The sequence below is a fragment of the Budorcas taxicolor genome, chromosome 4 (assembly GCF_023091745.1).
Source record: "Budorcas taxicolor isolate Tak-1 chromosome 4, Takin1.1, whole genome shotgun sequence".
NCBI lineage: Eukaryota > Metazoa > Chordata > Mammalia > Artiodactyla > Bovidae > Budorcas > Budorcas taxicolor.
The window spans coordinates 71,102,416-71,128,848 of record NC_068913.1 but is presented as its reverse complement, the minus strand read 5'-3'; the positions used below and the strand labels follow the sequence as shown (position 1 = coordinate 71,128,848).

The 26,433-nt window shown below is 33.8% G+C and overlaps 1 protein-coding gene across 1 annotated transcript in view; it reads right to left on the bottom strand.

Moving 5' to 3' along the window:
• Positions 1-26,433, bottom strand: part of SKAP2 (src kinase associated phosphoprotein 2) — a 165,150-nt gene that overhangs the window by 60,911 nt on the left and 77,806 nt on the right. The window contains exons 5-6 of the mRNA XM_052638991.1: positions 6,072-6,149; positions 5,040-5,123 (exon numbers count right to left, since the gene is read on the bottom strand). Coding sequence (XP_052494951.1) covers positions 5,040-5,123; positions 6,072-6,149 — 162 coding nt within the window. The remainder of the gene's footprint in view (positions 1-5,039; positions 5,124-6,071; positions 6,150-26,433) is intronic.

The following is a 26,433-nucleotide window of genomic DNA, read 5'->3' as shown; positions in this document are numbered from 1 at the left end:
GCAGGTTCCATCCCTGGGTCAGAAATATCCCCTGGTGAAGGAAATGGGAACCCACTACAGTATCCTTGCCTGGGAAAACCCCATGGACAGAGGAGCCTGGTGGCCTCCATGGGGTTGCAGAGAGTCGGATACAACACTTTCCCACTACAACTGAAATTCAGATAATAATTATAGTCTATTAGACTATAATAGACTATATACATATATACTATATATAGTATATATATACATATACGTACACCTATATACATAGAGGTATTGTTAAGATAAATATTATATAGGGAATGTCTTAATATCCTATACATGTTATCCTCTTAGAGCCTTCTATGATAGAGGATTAATGACACTGCTGCTACACAGGCAACATGAAAATGGCTAAGAACATCTGAGATAACTTGTGTCTCCTTCATGCACTTACAGTGGTAAACAACTCTGAATTCTCAGCCACTCTCAGCTTCAAAGCACATCTTGCCTCCAGTCTCACCTTCTTCTGATAGCTGTCAACATGATCTTTCTAACATCCAATCAAAGTTTGTCATACCATCTACTCACCTTCAAGGCTTAGAAACATTAACTGTCCCTTATATAAAAAAGGCCAAACTTCTGACTAGGGAGTTCACCAGCTTGGTCCCACCGCTTCCCAGCTCATCAGCCCTCATGTACATACTCACGTATGTCTTCAGTCCATGTACAGATGGGTGTGCTCAACTGCTCAGTTGTGTCCAACTCTTTGTGACCCCATGGTCCTGTGTCCATGATCTTATCACGGCAAGAATACTGCCGTGGTTGCCATTTCCTCCTCCAGATATACAGATGTATAGATATATTTTAAATCAAACCTGTCCTGTTTTACTGCAAACTGACCCATCATCATCAAACCTTTAATAAGACTTAATTTGTACATGAATATTTCCTCATGTTGAAGAAGTCCTACTAAATATCAGATGTACATTTTAACTTCTCTGTATTGCTACAGGGTAATAAAGGTCTTTTATTTAACATTTATTTTGATAAAGATTTTAAGTTAGTATTGTATATCAAAATTATTTCACTTCTATCAGGTCAAATTATTTCTATTTCTTAAGGAACAACAAAGATATCATCTTTCCTTTTACAAACAACATTATAATATGAATTTTTTAAATGCCAGATTTGATTTATACATTTTATATATACTCATGATATAATTATAAAATGCTAATGCCCTGACCCAACAATTTGCCTCTATCAAATGAATCAGGAAAAACGGTAAGCTTTTATGGCTGTTACTAAAGTTGTTGTTATAAAACAACAGAACTTCAAGTATACAAATAATATTATCATTCTAGCAATATTTTGTAGGTACTAAAAGAGAACTACGATGCCATTTCAACATCAAAACACTTTATAACTGTCATTCTCACTGATTGAACAGCTATGTCCTATTTTTCCGATCAGCGGTTAAATTGTAAGGGAAGTAAGCGAGCAGAGAGGTCAACTTCAATGGAAAATGTTATTTCCCTGCCGAGATAAAAACCTTATTTTAAATTATCTGTTAAAAGTAATTAACCTCCAATTAAAATAAATAAATTTATATTTAAAAAAGCACTAACAAAAATGCCAAATATCAAAAAAAATTAAAAAAAAAAAGCCCTATTTTCTACTGACTTTCATTTTATATTGAAAAGATACTATAATGAAAAAGTTAAAACCACTGATACGCTAAATAATTTTTGATGTACATTTAGAATGACTCTTGTTTGAACCAAGGCTATCTGAAGCTGCCACATACTATATAGTGCTAGGGTTTTCTTTAACTGGGGAATGGGGGTAGAGACAGCAAAGCCTCTTAGGTGGAAAGAAAAGAGATACTTTGTACAAACTAACTACTACCCCCTTAAAAGTGGGAGGAGATTGGTTCATAATACTGATCCATGATCTCATAGAGGTTAAACAGAAAAATATGAGTTTGGAACAGGTTCCTAAATGAGCCATGTTGGAAGGGCTGGTAACCACCAAGTTAAGGAAAAGAGCATGGCTTTGGAGCGATAGGGACCTGCACTAACTAAATCCTCAATGTGCCTCTCAGCAGCCTGTGATAACCTCTCTTGCCTCGACTAGTTCAGTGCCACCCACTAAAACCAATTCTGGTCATAGAGCCCTATGCTTAAAAGGCATATTCAAGATAAAACACTTAGCAGGGCCCTTATTCTCATAAGGCTCTTGTCAATCTGATCCTAACCCACTTTTTCAGTCTTTTGTACTCCCTCCTTTCACTCTCTGTGACAGTCTTGACAAACGAGTTGAGTCATGACAATCAAATGAAGAGGAAAGAGATGAAAGCAAGGATGTGATTTCACAAAGTGAGAAAGTATGTTATACAAAAGTATGTTTTATATATATATTATCTTAAATGTTTATATATATATATATATATACCTCATAAAGGCCGCAAATGATCATGAATGATAAATACAGATAATATTTATGGGTACAAAGGTAATAGTATTATTCACCCTAGAGGCTGGAACTAGTCTTTCTAAGCCGTGATTATCTTGATAGGCCCAAATGTTTTTTGGAACACAGTGAGTTAGAAAATGTGAACCACATAACTGTCAAAGAGTAACAAAGTACAGTTTAACCCAGTAAGTGGTATCAACTTTTCTGCACCTCTGTAATCCATTTATCTAAATCCTACTTAGCTGGAGGATCATAGTTCTCATATATATCCAAATAGCTCTTTCCAAAGTTTAGATTAATGGTTCAAACATACAGTAAACACTGATGTACAAATTAGCTATCTGGTGTCACATATAAAAACAAAAATTTCATGTGACATATACATCTTCTTGGGAAGAAAACAACACTAAGGAAATTAAGATCATGTCAAACAAGTAATTAAAAACTGTCTAAAGATAGATACCCACCTCCCAAGTCCCTAAAAGCCAGAAGTGGCCAAGAATTCCAATGAACTGCTAAAAACAGATCCGAAATCTCAGTGGAAACAGGAGGCTTCATAGTGACAGACAGGGAAGAGCTTAAGGAAATATAAACCAAATCTTCACAGATTCACATAAAAAGGGAATGAGAGAATAGTAGTTTTTAAAAAACTGTGGTAGTGGCTAGATGGATCACAAAGTACTTAAAATACAAATTTAAAAGAATGTTATTACCTCAGGCCTCAAAAAACAAGAATAGCAACGGGAATTTAACTAACCTGCGTTTGATCCCTGGGTTGGGAAGATCCCCTGGAGGAGGGAAAGGCTACCCACTCCAGTATTCTGGCCTAGAGAATTCTATGGACTGTATAGTCCATGGGGTCGCAAAGAGTCAGACATGATTGAGTGATTTTCACTATCACTTTCCCCTCAAATAACTAGAATTTATTTAGAGCATTAGCTTTTGAAATAAATATAAACGTGTCTTAGGGATTACATTTGGGGATAAATTATATTAGATTTGGGGAAGACTCTTGCTAATTTTTGACCTAACAGTTAGTATATACCAGTTAGGACTATGAGTGATGGAAGCAGATATTAATATTCATTGATTTTTATAGAAATTAGAAATGAGAAGCTTAACTAACCAAAGTCACAAGGATTTGAAACCTCCCTCTCCTGGTCTTATGAAATAGAAAAAATTTCTTTACAGAAAAGTAAAATCTTGATCTCAGTTCACACTACTGTACAAAATTATATTTCTATAATAGTAACACCTTTATTATCTATGATAATCATAATTTAACATGGACTCTAAATTTTCTGATAAAATCATCTACTTAATTAAGTCTTAGCAGAAGAAAGAAGACTGTTGATAGTTGTTTATAGTTCACATTTCATGGATACCATTATTACAAATGAGCATGTAAATTAGTAACAGAATGCAAACTAGCCACTAAATTAATGTCTAACTTGATAATCCCACTAACCAAAAGGTAGGACCAGTTTCTAGCATCATACATTTATTTCAAATGTATCTGAAATATAATAATCATATCTGCCAATTTGATAATTAGGAAAAACCCTAAAATTTGAAAATAATATCAAATGAAATATAAACTTTCAAATGACACTGATAAGTAACAATTTCATGAGAAAGTTTATATTCAGTGATATTGGACTTTTATGCCTTTTTATCTCAAGTGTTCTTTCTGGAAATGAATGCTATATAACCCTTACTTTATAATATTCAACTTCTGACTTGTTTTTCCTAGATAAGAGCAAACTAAGAAAGCTTATATTCTTTAAATTTTAGTATTTAATGGCTTTACTTGTTCAAATAATGAACTTAAAATTATGTTAACTATGACTAAGTTATTAATTAGCAAATGAAGTTACAGAATGTTATTTTATTGTTTCTAAATTAGTGCAGTGATAATAGTGGTTAAGAGCATGGACTCTAAACATTATGTTTTAGGTTCAAATTTCAAAATTGCCATTACCATCTCTGGGACCTTGAACAAGTTACTTAATCTCTCTGTCCTCAGTTTTCCAAAAATTATAATAAGTGGGACTAATAATGGTAGCTACCTCACAGAGTTGTAGTTAAATGAGTTAATATAACTTAAGTGCGTAGACAGCTAAGGTGCTTAGAATAGTAACACACCAACGTTTGCTGTCACTTTAATCTGTAAAAGAAGCTGAGAAAGGAGTTGTGCACGTTTCATTGTTCTCTAAATTTTTCTTTAAAATATTTGAAGGACAAAACATATTTTCTTCCCTTCAAAACTTGCACAACCCTAATGGTCTTAACTTTTCAGATATTCTACAATTATAGCCTGGAGGTAAACAATTCCTAAGGTAAAAGGCCACACAGATGAAAGTTTTCTCTTTCCCAATTTGATAAAACACAGTTGTGTTGACTTTTAAGGCACTATGAAATTTAGAGCATTTGTCAAATCATAGAATTATTAATTACTCTTAGGCTGTAATATTACAATTCTCAGTTATTTTTTCTCTATTTGTCTTCAGCTTGTTCTGTACCAAAAAAGGGAGGTGGCATAAAATGCCCCCCAAAACCCTCATGCAATAGAAGTTTATACAACTGAACACCAATACTACCTTTATCACTTCCATAATAATAGAACACTGTTTTACTGAGAGCACACCACCGTTTCTGCCATTCAAATCCCAGAAAACTGTGATCTACAATAAAGGGAGAAAAGAAACAGTTTAGATAATATACATTACCTTTATAAATATAGTGTGATTTCCCTACTGTAAAAGGAAAAGTTAGTTATTATGATTTCTAAGGTTCCTTTTAGCTGTAAAATTCTATGACTAATTAGTCTGTGTCTTCTTTTCCAAGACACAAACAAAGCTAAAAGGAATACACTGAAGCAGAGATGGGGCTGCTATATTTGTGGGATCAACTACATGGCTAACAAACTTTCCTGACAGGAACAGTCAAAAAGGCATTTGACTATAAGGTCTTAAGATAATTGATTCATCTGAGTCACATTTTCTCATCTGTCATAAAAAGGAGGGAGGAGGAGTCGACCTAGATTATTTCTGTTATCTCTTTTGGCTTTAAAATTCAGCTAGGAAAGCTAAGAAAACCAAATGGAATACAGGAAGCCCAAAGGGACTTCCTGAGATATAAACTGAATGGTAATGAAGAGGCTTTCTGCTTTTCATTTCTTATATCATAATACTACCTCCATATTTCATTTCTATTATATATTGGTGTTGAAAGAGTGAGACCATATGGTCAACTCTCAATTATCATAGCCAATAGAGAGGAACACTGAATGAATAACAGAAAATGGCAGAAAAATATGCTAAGCTTGATCTGAACCATAGCAAACATGGCATATGTTAGATTAGGAAAAAGATAACCCTCTGCTCAGCCAAGGGGGATAACAGTGAGAAGTCCCATCTTAGGAGATACAGTCAAGGCAGGAAGAGGCAGGAAACAGCTCCTGAATCATCAACAAATACCCAAGGTTGACAACAATAAACTTGATCAAATGTTTTATTTTGTTCTTAGAAAGTACTCTGAGCTGAAAGCTGTATTTTGTAGTTGGGATAATGTCATTAGATTTTCTTAGAGTCTTAGATTTTTAGAATTTTCATTAGAATCATATAATTTACCTTTTCTGCGTTTTTCAAGGTAGCCAGCCTTTAACACAAAAGGAAGGTCCTGGGCTGCAATTGGAGGAAACTGGTTTCCTATGGAAGGTAGGGAGCAAAAAAAGCCGTGAGTAATCCCTTTTAGAAAAATCAAATATCAGATCTCATTAGATTCAGTATATTTTTAATTACTCAAATTAATTAAATCCAAGTCTATTAGTTTTATTTCATATGTATTCCATAGACTAGTCCCTCTCCACCTCCTGTGAATCTCAAGAGCAAAAAAATATTCTGTACTGTTACATCTTAATATACTATGCTTCCAAATGCACAATAATATTATGTAACTTAATGATCTCTAAAGGGTAATACTTTTTGACCTGCATTCTCTAAGAAATGGACTAGGACACTGTTATAAATAATAGTGTTCAATATTTTTATAAATTCATTGGAAATATACTACAGTTGCTTCCGCATTTTACTAGAATGCTGCTGCTGCTGCTGCTAAGTCACTTCAGTCGTGTCCGACTCTGTGCGACCCCACAGATGGCAGCCCACCAGGCTCCCCCGTCCCTGGGATTCTCCAGGCAAGAACACTGGAGTGGGCTGCCATTTCCTTCTCCAATGTATGAAGGTGAAAAGAGAAAGTGAAGTCGCTCCGTCATGTCCTACCCTCAGCGACCCCACAGACTGCAGCCTTCCAGGCTCCTCCGTCCAAGGGATTTTCCAGGCAAGAGTACTACAGTGGGGTGCCATTGCCTTCTCCGTTACTAGAATGCTAACAAGTGAAAATAACCAGTCCAATGACAGTTTCCATGGAATACACCAATAAAAACAGTCTTAAAATAGTTTATGATAAATAATGTTTTGATAGGAAGCTTATTATATACAAATTAATCACAGAGTTACCAACTGGTTTTTAAAAAAATATCCAGTAGCTATAAAATCATGTTATTTTTCCTTAAGAAACAAAAATTCAAATTAAAGTACTAATTTCAGTTCCCTGGTGGATCAATTTTGCTGTAAACACAAAACAATTATCATTAAAATATATTTAAAATGGAGTAATAATTTTGAAATACATATAAAATTTTAAGGAAAGTCAGTGGGAAAGTTTGAACAACTGTCCAATCAATGTATCCATTTAATCCATTGAAGGTAAAAGTTATTTAGTATAGTATTTTTGTACATAAAATAAAACTAACATAAAGGAATCTTATCTATGTGATAAGTCCTGGTTAACCACTAAATTAAAGAAGGTGACTATAGTTTGACTTGCTTTTTTAAAAGAAAAGAAAAAATGATTAATAGCATCTTTTAAATTAAACTAGGTTATACCAACATACAGAAATATTATATCACATAGAAATATGAAATTTTAGCTAATATAAAACCATTTAGGAAAATTTTCTTTCTAAATAAGATTCCTGAAAACAAAGTATTTACCTCTTCAACTATGCAAGATGATAGTTTAGTTTTTGTGGAAGTATGCTTGGGCTCAGTCTTTTACGTAACTGGCACAGAGAGTTCTTAAGTGAACTATACAAAATCCCTTTGTAGGAAGCATCATTTGGATGACATTGCAGAATGAGAAAGCAAACATACTAATTAAATATTTAATATGATTATTGTACGTCATGAAAAAATGTCTACGTGGTTTGTGCACAGTGGTAAAAATAGAAAATTCACTGCAAACATCCCATAAATAATTTTGAGTCTTTCGGATGATGGAAACAAACTCTTAAGCACACATTTATGGATGAAATTAAGCTACACAAGGAAGAGGCAACTTTTCAGTCTTTAGGTCTAATACAAAAGGGCACAAGGAGCGATTAATTACCTCTACTTGGCTAGATAAGGCTCATGGAGAAGTAGAGCCATGACCCTCTCATATCCATTGGGGCATAAAATAAATGTTCTTTACATATAAAAGAAATGCTCTAAATCTTAAGAAGAAACTTTACATTCTGAAGAGAAATGGGTACCTTTAGCATAGCTTTCAACTTTTAAAAAGTTACTGGTCCAGAAAAAAGGAGGGGAAGAAGTGGAAGAGAAGAAAGGGAATTAGAATTTACAAAGGTGAATATATATAACCCGAAGCTCTTGCTTTAAGAAAAATGTTGATTAAATTTCCATCTGGTAAATCAATAAAATTTGATGTCACAAGCAACACTTATTCTGAATTCTAAATTCATGTCTCTAATATAAAATCTTTTATTTCATTCCTAAAGGGGAAAAACAAATTTTCTGACTAAATTCATTTTTCTAAACTCCTTCTGTTATTTGTCCAACACCTAGGTTTTAACATACACATGAATTTTTTAAAAAGTAAAAGTAAAGTAATAGTAATCCCTTTAAATACTTCAGATTTTAAGTTTTTAGAAGAACCATTTGACTTGTATAACACCATAAACATATAAACATTTAATACTTTTTGATGGTAGAAATTGAAAATTTGTAACAAGATATAAAAAGTAATAATTTCTCTTTAAAAAAATATGAACTCTCAGATCATTTAGACCTCATATCACTGTACCTAGAATGATCAACAGTATGCCACCATTTAAGGAGATACACACTGATTCAAATAATTATTGTTGTTCAGTTGTTCAACTGTATCCAACTCCTTGTGACCCCATAGACTACAACATGATAGGCTCCCCTGTCCTTCACTATCTCCCGGAGTATGCTCATGCCCATTAAGCTGGTGATGCCATCCAACCATCTCATTTTCTGTTGCCCCCTTCTCCTCCTGCCTTCAATCCTTTCCAGCATCAGGGCCTTTTCAATGAGTCAGCTTTTTGCACCAGGTGGCCAAAATATTGGAGCTTCAGCTTCAGCATCAGCCCTTCTAATGAATACTCAGGACTGATTTCCTTTAGATTGACTGGTTTGACCTCCTTGCAGTCCAGGGGATGCGAAAGAGTCTTCTCCAGCACCACAGTTTAGAAGCATCAGTTCTTCGGTACTCAGCCTTCTTTATGGTCCAAATAATTATTAATAAGACTACCACAGACAGGTGCCTGGTGGGCTACAGTCCATGGGATTGCAAAGTGTCAGACAACCACTGAGCAACTAACACACACACACACACACAAATGCAGCTATGCTGATACATGAAGAAAAGAAAGGTAAAGCTAATATAAACCTATCTGGCAGGTAACAAAGAGTTGCTGAAAATCTGCCAAACACAATTATATTATCTCACCAAGAGAAACTATGCATCACAGCCAATTACAACATTCCAACAAACTCACTATTATCAACTCTGTTTCACTACCAAAATTCACACCCTTGTCTCAAAAATAAGTTTAGCACTGAGCTTTAATCCTTTGGCACAGGATTAGGCACTCAGTAAATGTTGGCTTTTATTAATTATAATTAAATATTATTATTATACTTAGTATAACTATTAATTCAAATGAATGGTTACCAACGTGACTATAAGACTATTTAATGTTGCCTAGGGAATTTTAATCAGAAAAATGAAAAGCATGATTCGGTAACTGTATGAGTTAAGCATTACAGTTATTTTAAAAGCAACTTGATGATTTCTTTCTGAGTACATGAAAGTGGTTGATAGAGAAATTATATCTTAACTCAAAGGAGAAAATATAATTAACCTATACTCCAGGGCAGCTTATTTATACTGCAGACTATCACCGCATAGCTTTCTAAAGTGGCCAAAAATTTTCAATACCCTGACAAAATAAACATATACTGACAAAGACAAGTCTTTTTATAATATGAGCATGTATTTCTTATATAATAGTCCAACTTTTCTAAACCATATCAATATTAGACATTAAAACTAATACCCTACAAGAGCAGGCAAGGAATGTATCTTTTTCCAATTTGGCATTTTGGAATCTGAATTATGCAAAATGGTAACAATGTCACAAAAAATTCAAAGAAACAAGTATACATGCCTAATATATCCTACTAACTCAGTGGGAAAAAGGAAGCAGTGGAATCCAAATTTTCTTATAGTTAGGTAGGTATCAATATTTTATTTACAAGGCCACTGTTTTTAAAAGATAACTCAAGAATTCTAGGCTGCGTCTTGAAACTTTTGTCTTAAAATCAAACTGTGTTATATAGTGGCCATAGTCCACCAGCAAGCTAAAGGAATGGATTCTAGAACAGAGAAGAGTTCCAAAGCATGAAAATATTAAAAAAAAAAAAATCACCTAAAACCTAAGTAAGGTATTACCCAATTTTAGTAATTTTATTAATCTACAGTTTTAATTTTTTCCATTGAAACTAGGAGGAAAAATACTGAAATCTTTAAATATAGCCATGTATTTAAGAAATAAGTTCTATCTTTTAAAATGCCTTAAATGTTAAAATATTTAATAACAATATTTAATAAAATATTAAATAATATCCCCATTCTAAGATTCCATGACATATATACACATTGATATCTTCTTGCACTTTCAATAACAAATGGCCAAGGATCAAGATGGATTTAACTTTCAAAATATCTAAAGTGAAAATTGTTCACAACATATTTTCATAGAACAATGGATAACTGCCTTTAGATCTAGCATAGAATTGTCATGTCATTTCAAAGGTTTAATTTCTAACTAGAATCATGGCCTGGAATAGCTGTGAAAGAAAATAAATACATAGACTGGTGATTCGAATCTTACATGATAGTATACGTGTTTCAATGCCATTCTCCCAAATCATCCCACCCTCTCCCTCTCCCTCTGAGTCCAAAAGTCCGCTATACACATCTGTGTCTTTTTCGCTGTGGGGATGACCCAGAGGGATGTTGTGGGGAGGGAGGTGGGAGGGGGGTTCATGTTTGGGATCAAATGTACACCTGTGGTGGATTCATGTCAATGTATGGCAAAACCAATACAGTATTGTAAAGTAAAATAAAGTAAAAGTAAAAATTTAATTAAAAAAAAGAAAATAAATACATAATTATTTGTCATATTCTACTAACTCAATTTACATGGAAAATTTGGAATCTCAAATCTTTTCATCAGTTTTTTTTAGTGGCAACGTGAAAACTATGTATTCAAAGGACACATGAAACAACAGTAACAAGAAAAGAACTACTACAGGAACTAAAAGATTACTACTTGTGTTTCCTTAGCATAGTCCTTTTATAGAGTTTATTTTCTCATGTATCACTACTACTCTCTTCAGAAAGGATTAATCAATGAATATACTAGTACTGGTGATCCCTAAGTCTATCAAGATACTTACTTTAAAAAGAAGAAAGGCTTATGCTTGGTTAGACACAAAGATGGTCAGCTTCCAATTAGCAGGACCATAGAATCCCCAGAGGTAGTTAAGCCTTGGCTACCAGATTCAAAGACTGATAAGGCCCCTGTAATGACACCAGGGGCAAAAACAGAAGTTGAAACTCATAGGTTTGCCATCTGTTAGTCTCTCCACCCCCTCTATAAAATGGCAAGTCATTTTGAAAGCTACTCAGCAAAAGCTGAATAACTATTAGGGTAATCCACATTTGCCTTTATTAACTGTTTCTTGATATGGAAATTCCAATAGCCTCATGAGAATCATCAACAGGTCTATCTGAAACCAAAGAAGATAATAACTCAATATTACAGCTCTGTGCTCACGGGAAACGCTTCATGAATATGGTCCAAAAGATATATTAAATGCTTGTTCAGAGTCTCAAACAAAAGCTATATTATATCAACTATATATATGTAACTGTGGCTGATACTGATTTTCATGGAAATCTGTCAATATGTAAAATTCAAGTGGCAATAATAGAAAAATTAAGAATCAGAATTAAGAGAAATCTGAAATCATGGGGGTTCATCAATAACCACTAAAATAGTAGTCAAAAAGCCATAGATTGAAAGTATGTATGGATTATGTTATCCATAAAGTTATATTATACTCACTCACTTAAAACTGCTTCTTTTACTTAAGAAGTATGGCCAGGATTTGAACTATCTAATTACATATCTGAAGACTGCTTTTTTAGATGAATTTTTAGTATAGGACTACTGTCCTTAGCTCATAAATTTAGATGTAAAAATAATATCTCTTGAAGATTTCTGATTCTTTGGTCCAGTGATAGACCTTAAGCTGTAACATTTTTTAATACATTAAAATTATTGCTTATAGAATTTAAAAAATGCTTTTATCCAAAAATTCCAGATATACCAATTTGTGAAAATGCTTGTAAGACTCCTTCAGTTACTTATAGGGATAAAAGCATATCAATGTACTAAATCCATCATTTTAAAATAAAGGTCAATATGAGTAATTTCACTTTATAAATAAGACTTCTTTTTCATATATTTATAATACTGGGTACTCTTTATACTTTTATATTTTGGTAAAAGCTACTTTTTAATAATACATCATTAGATTCCACAGAAATAAGTTAAATCAAATTTCATCTCCTATATACAGTTACTTCTCAGCTACTTTGTGTCTGACTATATCTTCTTTTTTTTTTTTAGTGGTTAAAAACAACAAAATTTCTAATCTTCAAGTTCTGGAGGTCAGAAGTCCAGAAGGTGACTCATGGGCTAAAATCAAGGTGTCAGCAAGACTGTGTTCCTTCTGGAGCCTGGAGGACAGACTCTATTTCCTTCCCTTTCCAGCCCCTAAAGGCTGACCTATTTCACTGGCTATTGGCCTCCTTCCATCTTTAAAGCCAGCAATGGTCATTTGAGTCTTTTTCACAATGTCCTCCTTCTGGTTCCAATTATTTTGCCTCCTTCTTCTCATTTAAAGTAAAAAGTGAAAGTGAGGTCGTTTAGTCGTGTCTGACTCTTTGTGACCCCATGGACGGTAGCCTATCAGGATCCTCTGTCCATGGAATTTTCCAGGCAAGAGTACTGGAGTAGGTTGCCGTTTCCTTCTCCAGCTTCTCATTTAAAGGTTCCTGTATTTACATTATGGGCTTCCTTCAGTTGGTAAAGAATCTGCCTGCAATGCAGGAGACCCAGGTTCAATTCCTGGGTCGGGAAGATTTCCTGGAGAAGGAAATGGCAACCCACTCCAGTATTCTTGCCTGGCCTACCTGGATAATCTCCTTATTTTAAGGTCAGCTGATTAGTAATCAGACTCCAAAGGATTCGGATGTGGACTTCTCTGAGGCACTATTATTGTGCCTACTGTACCCCTCATTATCATATCAATTGGCTATTGATTTTTGCATATATTTGGAACTTATGTATCTGTCCACATCTTCTCTGTAACAAGAAAAAACTTAGCTAAATTCAGAAAAGCAATATTTTTTTAAAGTTTATGATACACAAACACAGAGAAACTGTGGTATAGGCTTAAAATGGAATACATTTTTTCCTTAAATTAAAAACAAAATTATAAATATATCAAAATTTTAAGATATTCTAAATAATTAAGTATATATGGTTATGGGTTGGATTTTAATTTAATGTTTTACTTGAACACAAAAATATGCCCCAACCTGACTTTTTTAAATTGAATTATAGTTGATTAACGGCTTCTCCGGTGGTTCAGATGGTAAAGAATCTGCCTATACAATGCAGGAGACCAGGGTCTGGAAGATCCCCTGAAGAAGAAATGACAACCCACTCCAATATGCTGCCTAGAGAATCCCATGGACAGAGGAGCCTGGTGGGCTACAGTCATGGGTCACAAAGAGTCAGACTCAACTGAATGACTATCACTTTCACTTTTTCACATATAGTTGGTCTACAATGTTCTTGTAAGTTTAAGGTATACAGCAAAGTGATTCAGACATATCTATATATCTATATCTATCTATCTATCTATCTATCTATCTATCTATCTATCTATCTATCTATATATACATATATTTCTTTTTTCCCCAGATCCTTTTTCCTTACAGGCTATTACGAAATACTGAGTATCTTTCCTATGCTATATAGTTGATTTGTGTTTGCAATTTGATTTGTATTTTAAGATTGTGATTAAAACCTTGAGTCTTAAATTCAAATTGTAGCTTAACTATTAGTTCTGTGACTTAGGCAAGTTGCTTGCTTTCATTTAATTTAGTTTTCAAATATGTGAATGTAGGCGTTAAGAGGGCACACTATGGAGATTTACTGTGGAGATTTAGAAATATAATATTTGAGATAACTACTCTAAAATGTTACTTCTTCTTTTTAAATAGCAATGCAAATTTGCCAAGTCCATTGCTCCATAAATAAGAAAACATGAAAGCTGAAAAGAAAAACCACTACAATAAAATCTGAAAGCCTTTTAATAATACAAATTTCTCTCCAGCTACAGCTATTTGGCTATGATTTCTCCAGTAGTCATATATAGATGTGAGAGTTGGACTATAAAGAAAGCTGAGTGCCGAAGAATTGATGCTTTTGAACTGTGGTGTTAGAGAAGACTCCTGAGAGTCCCTTGGACTGCAAGGAGATCCAACCAGTCCATCCTAAAGGAGATAAGTTCTGAGTGTTCACTGGAAGGACTGATGTTGAAGCTGAAACTCCAATACTTTGGCCACCTGATGTGAAGAGCTGACTCATTTGAAGAGACCCTGATGCTGGGAAAGACTGAGGGCAGGAGGAGAAGGGGATGACAGAGGATGAGATGGTTCGATGGCCTCACCAACTCAATGGACATGAGCTTGGGTGAACTCCAGGAGTTGGTGATGGACTGGGAGGCCTGGTGTGCTGCGGTTCATGGGGTCGCAAAGAGTCAGACATGACTGTGCAACTGAACTGAATTGAACTGATAGCTATTTGGTCAAAAATTCTGATGCATGAAAAAACTGATGGTATTGCACACATTAAACTAGCATAAATGAAAAGGAACACAATTCATTTATAAGACAAATTATTAACTAGCTTATATTATGTGCAAGGCCTTTTTCTAAATATTACCTAAGGCAGGGAACTAGAAAATAAACTCAACCTCCTTGAAAATTTGTTGAAAATATTCTGAAAGAAATATCAAATAATTTATGCATAAAATTTCCAGAATAATGAATAGTTGATCTTACTCCTTCCTTTCATAATTTTCCAGTTTATTGTGATTCACACAGTCAAAGGCTTTGGTGTAGTCAATAAAGCAGAAATAGATGTTTTTCTAGAACTTTCTTGTTTTTCGATGATTCAGCAGATGTTGGCAACTTGATCTCTCGATTCTCTGCCTTTTCTAAAACCAGCTTGAATATCTGAAAGTTCACGGTTCACAAATTGCTGAAGCCTGGCTTGGAGAATTTTGAGCATTACTTTGGTAGCATGTGAAATGCTTGCAAATGTGTGGTAATTTGAGCATTCTTTGGCACTGACTTTCTTTAGGATTGGAATGAAAACTGAGCTTTTTCAGTCCCATGGCCACTGCTGAGTTTTCCAAATTTGCTGGTATATTGAGTGCAGCACTTTCACAGCATCATCTTTTAGGATTTGAAATAGCTCAACTGGAATTCCATCACCTTCCACTAGCTTTGTTTGTAGTAATGCTTCCTAAGGCCCACTTGACTTCCCATTCCAGGATGTCTGGCTCTAGGTGAGTGATCACACCATCGTGTTTATCTGGGTCATGAAGATCTTTTTTGTACAGTTCTTCTGTGTATTCTTGCCCCCTGTTCTTAATATCTTCCTGCTTCAGTTAGGTCCATATCATTTCTGTCCTTTATTGAGCCCATCTTTGCATGAAATGTTTCCTTGGTATCTCTACTTTTCTTGAAGAGATCTCTTGAGAAATCTACATGCAGGTCAGGAAGCAACAGTTAGAACTGGACGTGGAAAAACAAAGTGGTTCCAAATCGGGAATGGAACGTCAAGGCTTTTATTGTCATCATGCTTATTTAACGTATATGCAGAGTACATTATGAGAAATGCTGGGCTGGATGAAGCACAAGCTGGAATCTGGGAGAAATATCAATAACCTCAGATATGTAGATGACACCACCCTTATGGCAGAAAGTTAAGAAGAACTAAAGAGCCTCTTGATGAAAGTGAAAGAGGAAAGTGAAAGAGGAAAGTGAAAAAGTTGGCTTAAAGTTCAACAATCAGACCCACAGAGATGGTATGGGGAGGGAGGTGGGAGGGGGGTTCATGTTTGGGAAAACATGTAAGAATTAAAGATTTTAAAATTAAAAAAAATAAATTAAAAAAAGAAAACTAAGAACATGGCATCCAGTCCCATCACTTCATGGCAAATAGATGGGGAAACAGTGGCTGACTTTATTTTGGCGGGCTCCAAAACCACTGCAGATGGTGACTGTAGCCATGAAATTAGAAGATGCTTACTATTTGGAGGGAAAGTTATAACCAACCTAGATAGCATATTAAAAAGCAGAGACATTACTTTGCCAACAAAGATCCATCTAGTCAAGGCTATGGTTTTTCCAGTAGTCCTATATGGATGTGAGAGTTGGACTATAAAGAAAGCTGAACGCCAAAGAACTGATGCTTTTGAACTGTGGTGTTGAGACTCTTGAAAGTCTCTGAGACTGCAAGAAGATCCAACCAGTCCATCCTAAAGGAAATCAATCCTGAATATTCACTGGAAGCACTGATGCTGAAGCTGAAACTTCAATACTTTGTCCACCTGTTGTGAAAAGCTGACTCATTTGAAAAGACCCCGATGCTGGGAAAGATTGAGGGCAGGAGGAGAAGGGGATGACAGAGGATGAGATGGTTGGATGGCATCACTGACTCAATGGACATGAGTTTGGGTGGACTCTGGGATTTGGTGATGGACACGGAGGCTTGGAGTGCTGCAGTCCATGGAGTCGCAAAGAGTCAGACATAACTGAGCAACTAAACTAAGCTGAACTGAACTCCTTCCTTACTTACATTAGCTCTGTATCAAACACAACCTTTACCATACTGACAGACTGTAAGTTTTAAGCATCTTTTTAAAAAAGTAACATCAAATATAAATAACAAATATATCTATAAACAAATATCAGCATGGTTCAAGGTAATAATAATTATAACAGCTAACATTTATTATGTCTTTAAGGCTTTACCATGAGTTAAGCATGATATAGTCATCATCTAATTTTATTCTCTTACATCCCCAAAAGTTCCCAATGGAAACTTAATGTCACAGGCATGCGGTGGATCCCGGACCCCAACTCTGTCCAATGAAGCCCATTCTCTGAAATGCTATGTCCTATTGTTGATGAAATAAGTGAATGTCATCCACAGAATGGAGAAGGAAATGGCAACCCACTCCAATATTCTTGCCTGGAAAATCCCATGGACAGAGGAGCCTTCCTTGTAGGCTACAGTCCATGGGGTCACAAAGAGTCAAATATGACTTAGAGACTGAGGGCATCTACAGAAACTCTATAAGACAATATCATTGAATTACTGTTCTGTGGCATTAATCACAATTATGCATTTAAATTCTAGAACATTTGTTTCATTTTCTATAAGATTTTAGAAAAATAAATTTCACTTACTAAAAATGTCATTTTAAAAGATTTCCATTTTAGTTTAAAAACACATTCACACAAACATGAGACAAATTAGTAATGAGAAAACTGATAGCTATGGAAGGAAAAAGAGGCTCTTTTTGTATGCAGATTCCTCTAGCAAACTATATTAAATACAAAATAAATATAATTTAGACTGGATTCTTAAGCTCCTTTCCATTCAACTATGTTTTTACTTTCTCATAGGCTATACAGCAATCTTAATTTTTTCTCTTTTGTAACTGTTTTATGTTTTAAATTTAAGCTATAAATTTTTATAATTATTTTTAGAATAAAAGTAACATTTTTCTAATTTAAAATATTAAGTTCATTTTCATTATTTTTCCTATTCTGTATATAAAAAGTTTAGAGTCATTAACAATATAAGATCATATCTGAAGTATCTGAAATAGGAATCTACAGAATGTCTTCTATATTGTATAATATAATAAAAGATACACTTTTATTTTCTGCCTTGAAGAAAGAACAGATACATAAACATACATACATATATAAACATTCTATTCCCATCTCCCCAAAGAATATTATTGAGAGGTGGTTAAAATAAGTGAAAAATATTTAGTATGAAAATATCAACTGTGAAATCATTTTATGACCAACCTAAATTATTGAGCTGGGATTGAGTCTGCCATTCAAAGTGTTACAAGGATCCTCTTGAAATCCATGTATACTATCTCTCTTTTCTCCCTCTCTCACTCAGACACACACATACATACACAATTTATCTTTCTCTCATCTGAAACATATTTCCTATGTCTCTTTTTTCAATATAAGTATGAAATTAACACATCCTTACCTATTAATTTAGGAATACACTGCTTTATTTCCCCCACAAAGCATTTCACAAGCATTTTTTTAACCGTGTTGTATGAATTCTTTTTTAAATTAATTAATTTATTTTAATTGGAGACTAATTACTTTATAATATTGTAGTGGTTTTTGCCATACATTGATATGAATCAGCCATGGGTGTACATGTGTTCCCCACCCTGAAGCCCCCTCCCACTTCCCTTCCCTTCACAGACACTTGTATAGATATATTTGATAAAGAAATTAAAAGCAAACAGGAGAAATTTGTATGTATGTGTGTGTGTGTATATATATATATATATAGCAAGTACCTGTATAGAAAAATGTTAATATTAAGGGAATATGAGTAAAAGGTATACTTGGAATTCTTTGCACTATTCTTTAGACTTTTCTATAAATAACATTATTTCAAATTAAAAAAATAAAACATAAGTAAAAAATTAAGACAAAACTAAGAGTCAGGGTAGAACACAAAAGTTGGAAATGCAAAACTACTACTTATCAGGACTGGGGCAAAAATTCAATTAAAAGCTTTATAATAATCAACATGAAGCAAGAAATAATAAATTATGTGATTCACTGCCTATAAGATAAATACAGATCATTGCTCAGGGAGGAAAAAGCAGCAACTATTCTTGGTTCCCAGCACTGAAATAAGAAAGAAATTTCTCCCATGTGGTCATAATGTCCTCAGTAATATTTTTACAGTAAGTAAAATAAAAGTTTCATAGGGTTGCCTTGTATAACATCACTCATATTGAGCCAACAGCATAATGCCAAAGTAAGATTCAGTAAAAGCAATTCTACCAAGTACAAAACCAGGTAGCCCAAGTATATGGCTCCCAAACAGCTATGTTAAACTTAAGGATAAAATCACAGAATGCCTATAGGAATAGGCACCCTGAACATTTTTCAGACAATCCCTCTAAAATACTACTTGTCTTGATCAAACTTTTGGTAAATATTAAATCCCAGGCAGAAGATATGACCCTTGCAAGGAGCTAAGACAGCTCTTTTCTGTTACTGCTTAAGAGTCATATCCCTTAACAAGCAGCCAAGCTGGAAGTAATGTTGATATATACTCTTATTTATAAATTTACATATAAATTTGTAAGGTTTAATAGCTTTGCAGGACCTGGATGAAGATAACCTTAACACAAAAACAAATCAGCAGCTGTCCTTAAAATTCTCAGTGCCAGAATAATTCTAGTTTGCAAAACATTTGCACATGCCCACTTTACCTAAATAAAACATCCACAGAACAACATGCTACTGAGAATAAGAGTATGAGTCTACTCTACAATATGAACTGGTAATCTTATACACATCTGGGGAACTGAAAGAATTAGAAAACATTGTTATTTATGTAACTGAGTAAATTACTACAGAATACAAATTGAAACTTCAATATTAGACCAGTTAATGCATAGCATGTTTTTTTCCTCTAGTACCTGAAAGTAAAAGCATACCATACGCTTAATCATCTTTCTGGTCATCAACTTCAGAGTAACTTTTAACAGTCAAATGTGGGACTGGCTCAGGAGAGAGACATTCACATGGTACCTACAGTATTAGCCTAAAATGATGTGTTCACAAGTTTGTCTTCTCTACTAAGCTTTGAGCAAGGGATCATGATGGTGATTCTCAAACTTGAGTGTGCACCAAAATCACCAAGGGTACGTATTTAAAATGTAGAAGGACAACATTGAATTAAACATTGTTCTTGATGGCATATTTTAAAACCTCATCTAGTACTAGTTTATAGGATTTATAAAATATGTTCTAAAGATGTTTAATATAAAATTAAAAGAACATCAATAAGTAGATACAATACACTTCTGCAGTCACAACACTGAAAACAGAGGGAAAATGCCAGACGTACAAACAATCATGAGGATAATAATTTTGTTTACAGCATACCTAACTTTTGAGTCATTAAAATAATTCTATAAACATTTTATATGTGTTAACCATTGCCTATCTGGTCCCCCACTGCTAAAAAGAAGAGGAAGAGAAAACCAACAGGAAACACAAGAGTGAGGGGCAAGATAGCAGGTAAAGGGCTTTCATAACTGAACAGCAAAAAGGGCATTCCATCTTAACACCCACTTTCACAGTTAATAACACTCCAATTCAGTTCTACACTTTGTAACAACCAACATAAAGTAAGAGATACAGTGCAAAGAAAAAAAATAAATTGGAACTGCACATATAGTATTAAAATTGCCCATTTTTAACCATGTGATTTTGGCATATTTTTCAAAAATTAGTATCCATGATATAAAAAGTCAACTGCCAGATAGTCTAACTGACATTCACCATGAGTTACACATCATAACGCAATCTACTAATTTGTTCACTGTGTGGACTACCTCACCCTGGGTTCGCAAGGTGACACAGTCCAACTGTCCATGGTCTCCTTTTCTCCTAATTAAGAGCTGTCATTACCAGAACAAAGTCACTACTAACATTTTTATTCAAAACTCAAAATTAAAACTTCAAAAAGAAGTTCATTGAATATTAAATGGAATAAAATGTTTGTCAGCAACTTTCAACTATGGATTCAACTTCACGCAACAAACAGCACCTTTTAGCCACGTGTGAACACACTCACCAAGACAGTTCAGCTGTGGTATCTCACTGCAATGTAAGGTGCTGGCAGACACCTCAGGGGAGTTTAGGCAGTGAAACTGTCCGAACGCAGAACCTTAGTTTGCTCATGAATATTTAAATATACAATGACCTCTTAAAACAAGGAAAAGACTTAAAATCCAAAGGATATACATCCTACTCCACGTGAATAAATGATAAAACATAAAACAAACCTTATTCAAAATAAATCCAGATATGGTAAGCTCTTGTGGTAAGATATTCCATTACATGTCTTTCTCCACAAATTCAGTCTGTAATTAAATCATATCTGAATAGACCATGATGTATATTCTCACTGAAAAAAATTTACATATATAATATTTTATATATATAGATAGATAGATCTCCCTAAGAATACAATTATAGTTAGTAACTAAATTAATTTGATTAAGTTCCCTTCATCTGGATAGCCTCATCTGCAAGATTCAAAGTTCTACTTTACTTTTAAAAATGATCAAAATATATTAAATTAGAGAAAAGAAATACCTCATAAACCCCTCAGATGATAGAAACCTACGGTAATTTGATACTTGGTCCAATGATCTCTTACCAATCAAAGAAAGCAGATATGATATTAGAAATCTTTTTTGCCTTCAATCTTTCCCAGCATCAAACAAAATAAGAAGAGGGCGGCAGACGATGAGATGGTTAGACAGCATTACCGACTTAATGAACATGAACTTGGGCAAACTCTGAAAGATAGTGGAGGACAGGGAGGCCTGGCGTGCTGCAGAACATGGGTTCACCAAGAGTCAGACCTGACTTACCAACTGGAACAACAACAACAAATTACAAATCCATACATGGATAAGAATTAGTATAGTCACTACTTCGTCAAAGAATGACTTTCTCACAGGGTGAATAGGAAACAATATTTGCATGGATGTCACAACAATGAACTCCTGCATATCACCAAGAAAAAGTTAACAGTTTAACAGAAAAACAGGTAAAAAGTATGAACCAGGCAATTCACAGAAAAAGTACAAAAGCCAATAAACATGAGAAAAGATGAATGTTTACTGATTTATTGTCTTTCCCCAGCTGTCCTTACCTCCCCTAGAATATGAAATCAGAGACTATACTGTCTTACCCACTGTGTATCTCCAGGGCCTAGATTAGCACCTGGGACACAGTAATACTCATTAAATTTTGCTGAATAAATAAACAAACCTTACTAAAAATGAAAAAATAACAAACTAACCCACCGACTCAATGTATGTGAGTTTGAGTAAACTCCAGGAGTTGGTGATGAACAGGGAGGCCTGGTGTGCTGCAGTCCATGGGGTAGAAAAGTCGGACACAATTGAGCGACTGAACTGAACTGAACTGAATGCAGGATAGAATTTTTAAATGAAAAACAAAAAAGAATGTCTCCAGATTTTTAAACAATTTAAATTAAGTAAGTTTATATTAGTAAATCACAGCCAGAAAAATTCAACCACTCATCTAGAAGATTTCATTTAATCAATACAAGTGTACAACTTGAAAACAAACCCCTCAGTACAAAGATATACCCTCGAGACTGTGCAAACAGGCCAAGTCTCATGTATCCGCACTAATGTTCACTCTGCCTGGGATGTACTCTTTACACCTTTCCTCACTTTATTATTTCTCTCTCTACCCTCACCGCCTAGAAAGCGTCCAGTTCATCCCTCAGGATAAAGCTCAGCTCTTAGAAATGCCTTTCTATAGTGACATAATAAAAATATTTGTAAGAAAGAAGACCAATTTCTCAAAAAGATTAAAGGAAGCTATCTTCGCTGATACAATTCTAATTATCACTGATTTTTTTAGTATTCTAAAAAAGTCTTCAGTGAAACAAAAGTGTCATTGGTTTTTAATTATCCAGATATTTCTATATTTTCCAAAACTCTCCACCTGATTACAGAAACAACCAAAGGATTTAAGATAAAACATATTCTGGGAAAAATACTTATGAATTTCTATAAGTCCACATGGGCTAGACATGTTCTTGGTCGTAAAAATAAGCATTTATGATAAATTCATTTTTTTTTCAAAATGAAATAAATCTAAAGTTTTAACATTACAATACTAACAATCCATTTTTATTTTAGGACAACTTAGATGCTTTTAGACTGATTCACATAAAAATATGAACAAAAATAATTGTGCCAGGCTATAACTGGTATTCCAAATTTCATCTGGGAAATAAATTTTATGGCTACACTATAAACTTCCAAAATCCTGAAGTTTTAATAGATATGCTGACACAACCTTAACCATAACATTTCTAGCAACTGCTGCTATAATAAATCTGTCAGTTTCTATAATGCCTATGACAAATCCATTAATATGAATGATGTTCACTTCAGATAGCACACCACACAGCAACTGCACAAGTGTGTCATCTCCATTCTGAGTAGCAAATCAGTAATCAATATTTGTAAAAGCAGCAGCTAATCCTTTGTAAAATCACTGGTTCAGTGATTGAAGAGTTTGCTCAATCCACACAGTTAATCCCTCTTCATCTGCTTGAGCCTGCTATTTATCCCACCCTCTCAGAGTGCTAGCTATGGCAGATTAATACATCTCCACACATTAAACATGACCTGACAATTGACACAGGATACTGCTGACAGGATAAGCTCTACAAACAGTGGCCTTCTAAAAAGGAAGCTGAAAATTAACATTCAGAAACTCAAAATTTACAAATAGGCCCCCACTGCCCCTTCCCAACTCTAGTCACTCCTGATTTATTGAGCCCACTCTTTATGAAATATATTCTTATTTTTGGTTTTAAAAGTCTTCTGGCAGATTCTAGAATGCTTGTTCATAAAGTATGCTTTGTTATTAATTTAAGTCAAGGTAAATAGAAGTTTTGTGGCCAAGAGAAGAGGCTCATTTGTATAAAACCATCTGGAGAATTCTTACATATAAAGTAAAATTCTTATATGTAAAGTAGAATTCTTATATGTAAAGTAGAATTCTTACATATAAAGTTCTTGGCTAATGGTACTTCAAAGTTCTATATTTGAAGAAAATTTCAAAAAAAGTGTTTTAATATTTAAAGCTTTGAATAGAAAAAAAAGATTCATTTTCATTCTAAAAAGTGATTGACAATATTATAAGTAAAGTACTCTGTGCTAACATAAACTGATCTCTAACAATTAGATGATATGACATTCCTCTCTAGGAAAATATTAAATTTTATTTAAAGACCTAACAGAAATTTCCTTAATGAAGTTTACTGCAATTTAGATAGTCTTTATGTACCCTTGAGACTACTTAAGAAAAAGCAAATGCAAATTTTCATGTCAAATTAAGAGTAAAGAACAGGCATAGAAAAAAAATTCTTTCCTCACTCAATACGTTGAATAAAATTAATTTTTCAAAAGAACATGCATTCTTCTACATGTACAACTTCTGGTTAGTTGTATCTAAAAAGGAGTATCAAACAAACTATTAAATCTTGCATTTCTCATTTCTCCTAGGAGGAAGAGGGGGCCACAGAAAGACAGAAAAGAAACAATATGAGAAGACCAGAGGAGAATGGTTTCACCAGAAGCCAAAAGAGAACAAGATTTTAAGAGAGGGAATGGAAGACCAGTAGTATCAGTTATTTCAGAAAAGCCAAGAAGGAGAAATGAAATGCTAAAACTTACTTACTGAAGATGCAAATTAGGAGGCTGCAGGGATCTTGCTGAGATATCAGGGAGCAGGTATTGTGGGCAGAAACCATGAGTAATTAAGAAATTAAATGGGAAAAAGGGGAGCCAGGAAAAGATAAGCGGTCTTTTAAAAAACTCAGTGGTGAAGGAGGAGATGAGAGGAAACAATAACAAGGAAGAAACAATTCCCAAGTTCACTTTCTAACTCAATACTTGTAGAAATATTCCTTTTTCCATATAAAATTTCACTTTAGTACAACATCTAGTCTTCAAAGCAACTAAAAGCCAATACTGTAATTTTAAGAGTCTGATCATTTTAAACTTAAGTATAATACATTCATATGTAAAGTTTAAAAATAAATGATAATAGGCTAAAAATGATAACTAGCGTTTGAAAATTTAGGGTAACATTTGTAATGCAAAAATATTTCATATGGTATACTGCATATTTTAAGCATGCAATCTCAAAATCTAACAGCTTCTCAGATAGTAAGCAAAATAATTTGTTAGTTAGCTCCATTTGCCATACGAAGAATTATACACATCACCAAATCTTATAACTGGTTCTAATTAGCCTTACTGAAAGAAGTTGATGCACAGTATAAATAAAACGACGGCAATACTAGCTCAACATTATAGGTGATCAGTCCAAGTCAAGAATATAGCACATTAGATAAGAAGAGAAGTTTGCCAATAGCTAAGAAAAATAAATTTCAAAACTCTTTTAAACCACAAAAATTACTTAAAGACCAGAGTCATCAATGCCATTTAATACTATCTTGAAATAGTGGTGTTTCTCTAGTAAATTTAAATTATGATATTGCAAAGCTCATTTACACATAACTTTAAAAAATCTACTGTGCAAACTATTCATTCACTCATATTGAAATCTTTTATGTCTACTATCAGTTGTCTTTAAAAATACTAAAGACATTCCTTAAGACTCTAAACATGTGACTATTTCAATGAAATTTTAATGTAAAATATGTATATGTGTGTATGCATATATGCAAAATATATACACACACAGTGCTGCCCAATAATCCCAGAGAAGTTATTAATAATATCTGACTTATTTTTTGAGTCATAGTAAAATGACTTGTCCATAGTTCATAAGTAGCTTATACTTTTAATACAACTAAAATCATCTAAGAATAGTACTTTTTTTTATGAAACAGTATTGTTTCAAGGTGAAGGTAACTGAATATTTCAAAGGAAGGCAACTTATAATTCCCTTCAAAGGTCTTTCATACTTATTTAAAACATCCAAGTAACTAAAGTCTTAAGCTTGCAAGCCAATTTTCCAATGTTACATGCACACCAGAGAAAAAATAATAAACCCACATAAGATCAAACCTGTAACACTGGCCTCTTAACAATGAATCTTAACTGAATTAACTTACTAGTCAAGCATTAGTTGCTTCTTTAGGATACAGTGAGGTGGTAGCAGTACGTCACTGAGCAACTGAAGTCACATGTTTTGAAGAAACTGTAATCTGAAACTTCAGATTTCTTTAAATATTTTATTTCCTAGAGAAATATTTAAATATTTAAATATAAATGAAATATTTATATTTTAATAATAGCAAGTATTTACTTTCACTTCACTTCATTTTCTAGAGTGTCAATAAAGCCATTCTCTTCTATTTTTTAGTCACTTTAATAAACTCATATAAGAAAACCTCAAAGAAAGAAAATTAGTGATCACACTAAAAGGGATCTAGTAACACCATACATTTCTCTGTAGATTCAGACATAAAAGATATAAAGCCTGGATTTTTTTATTCTAAGGAATTCCAAAAATACAAAGGCAGTAGGGATTATTTTTTTCAAAACTCATATCATTACTTTGGCTTAGCACACATATTAGGAG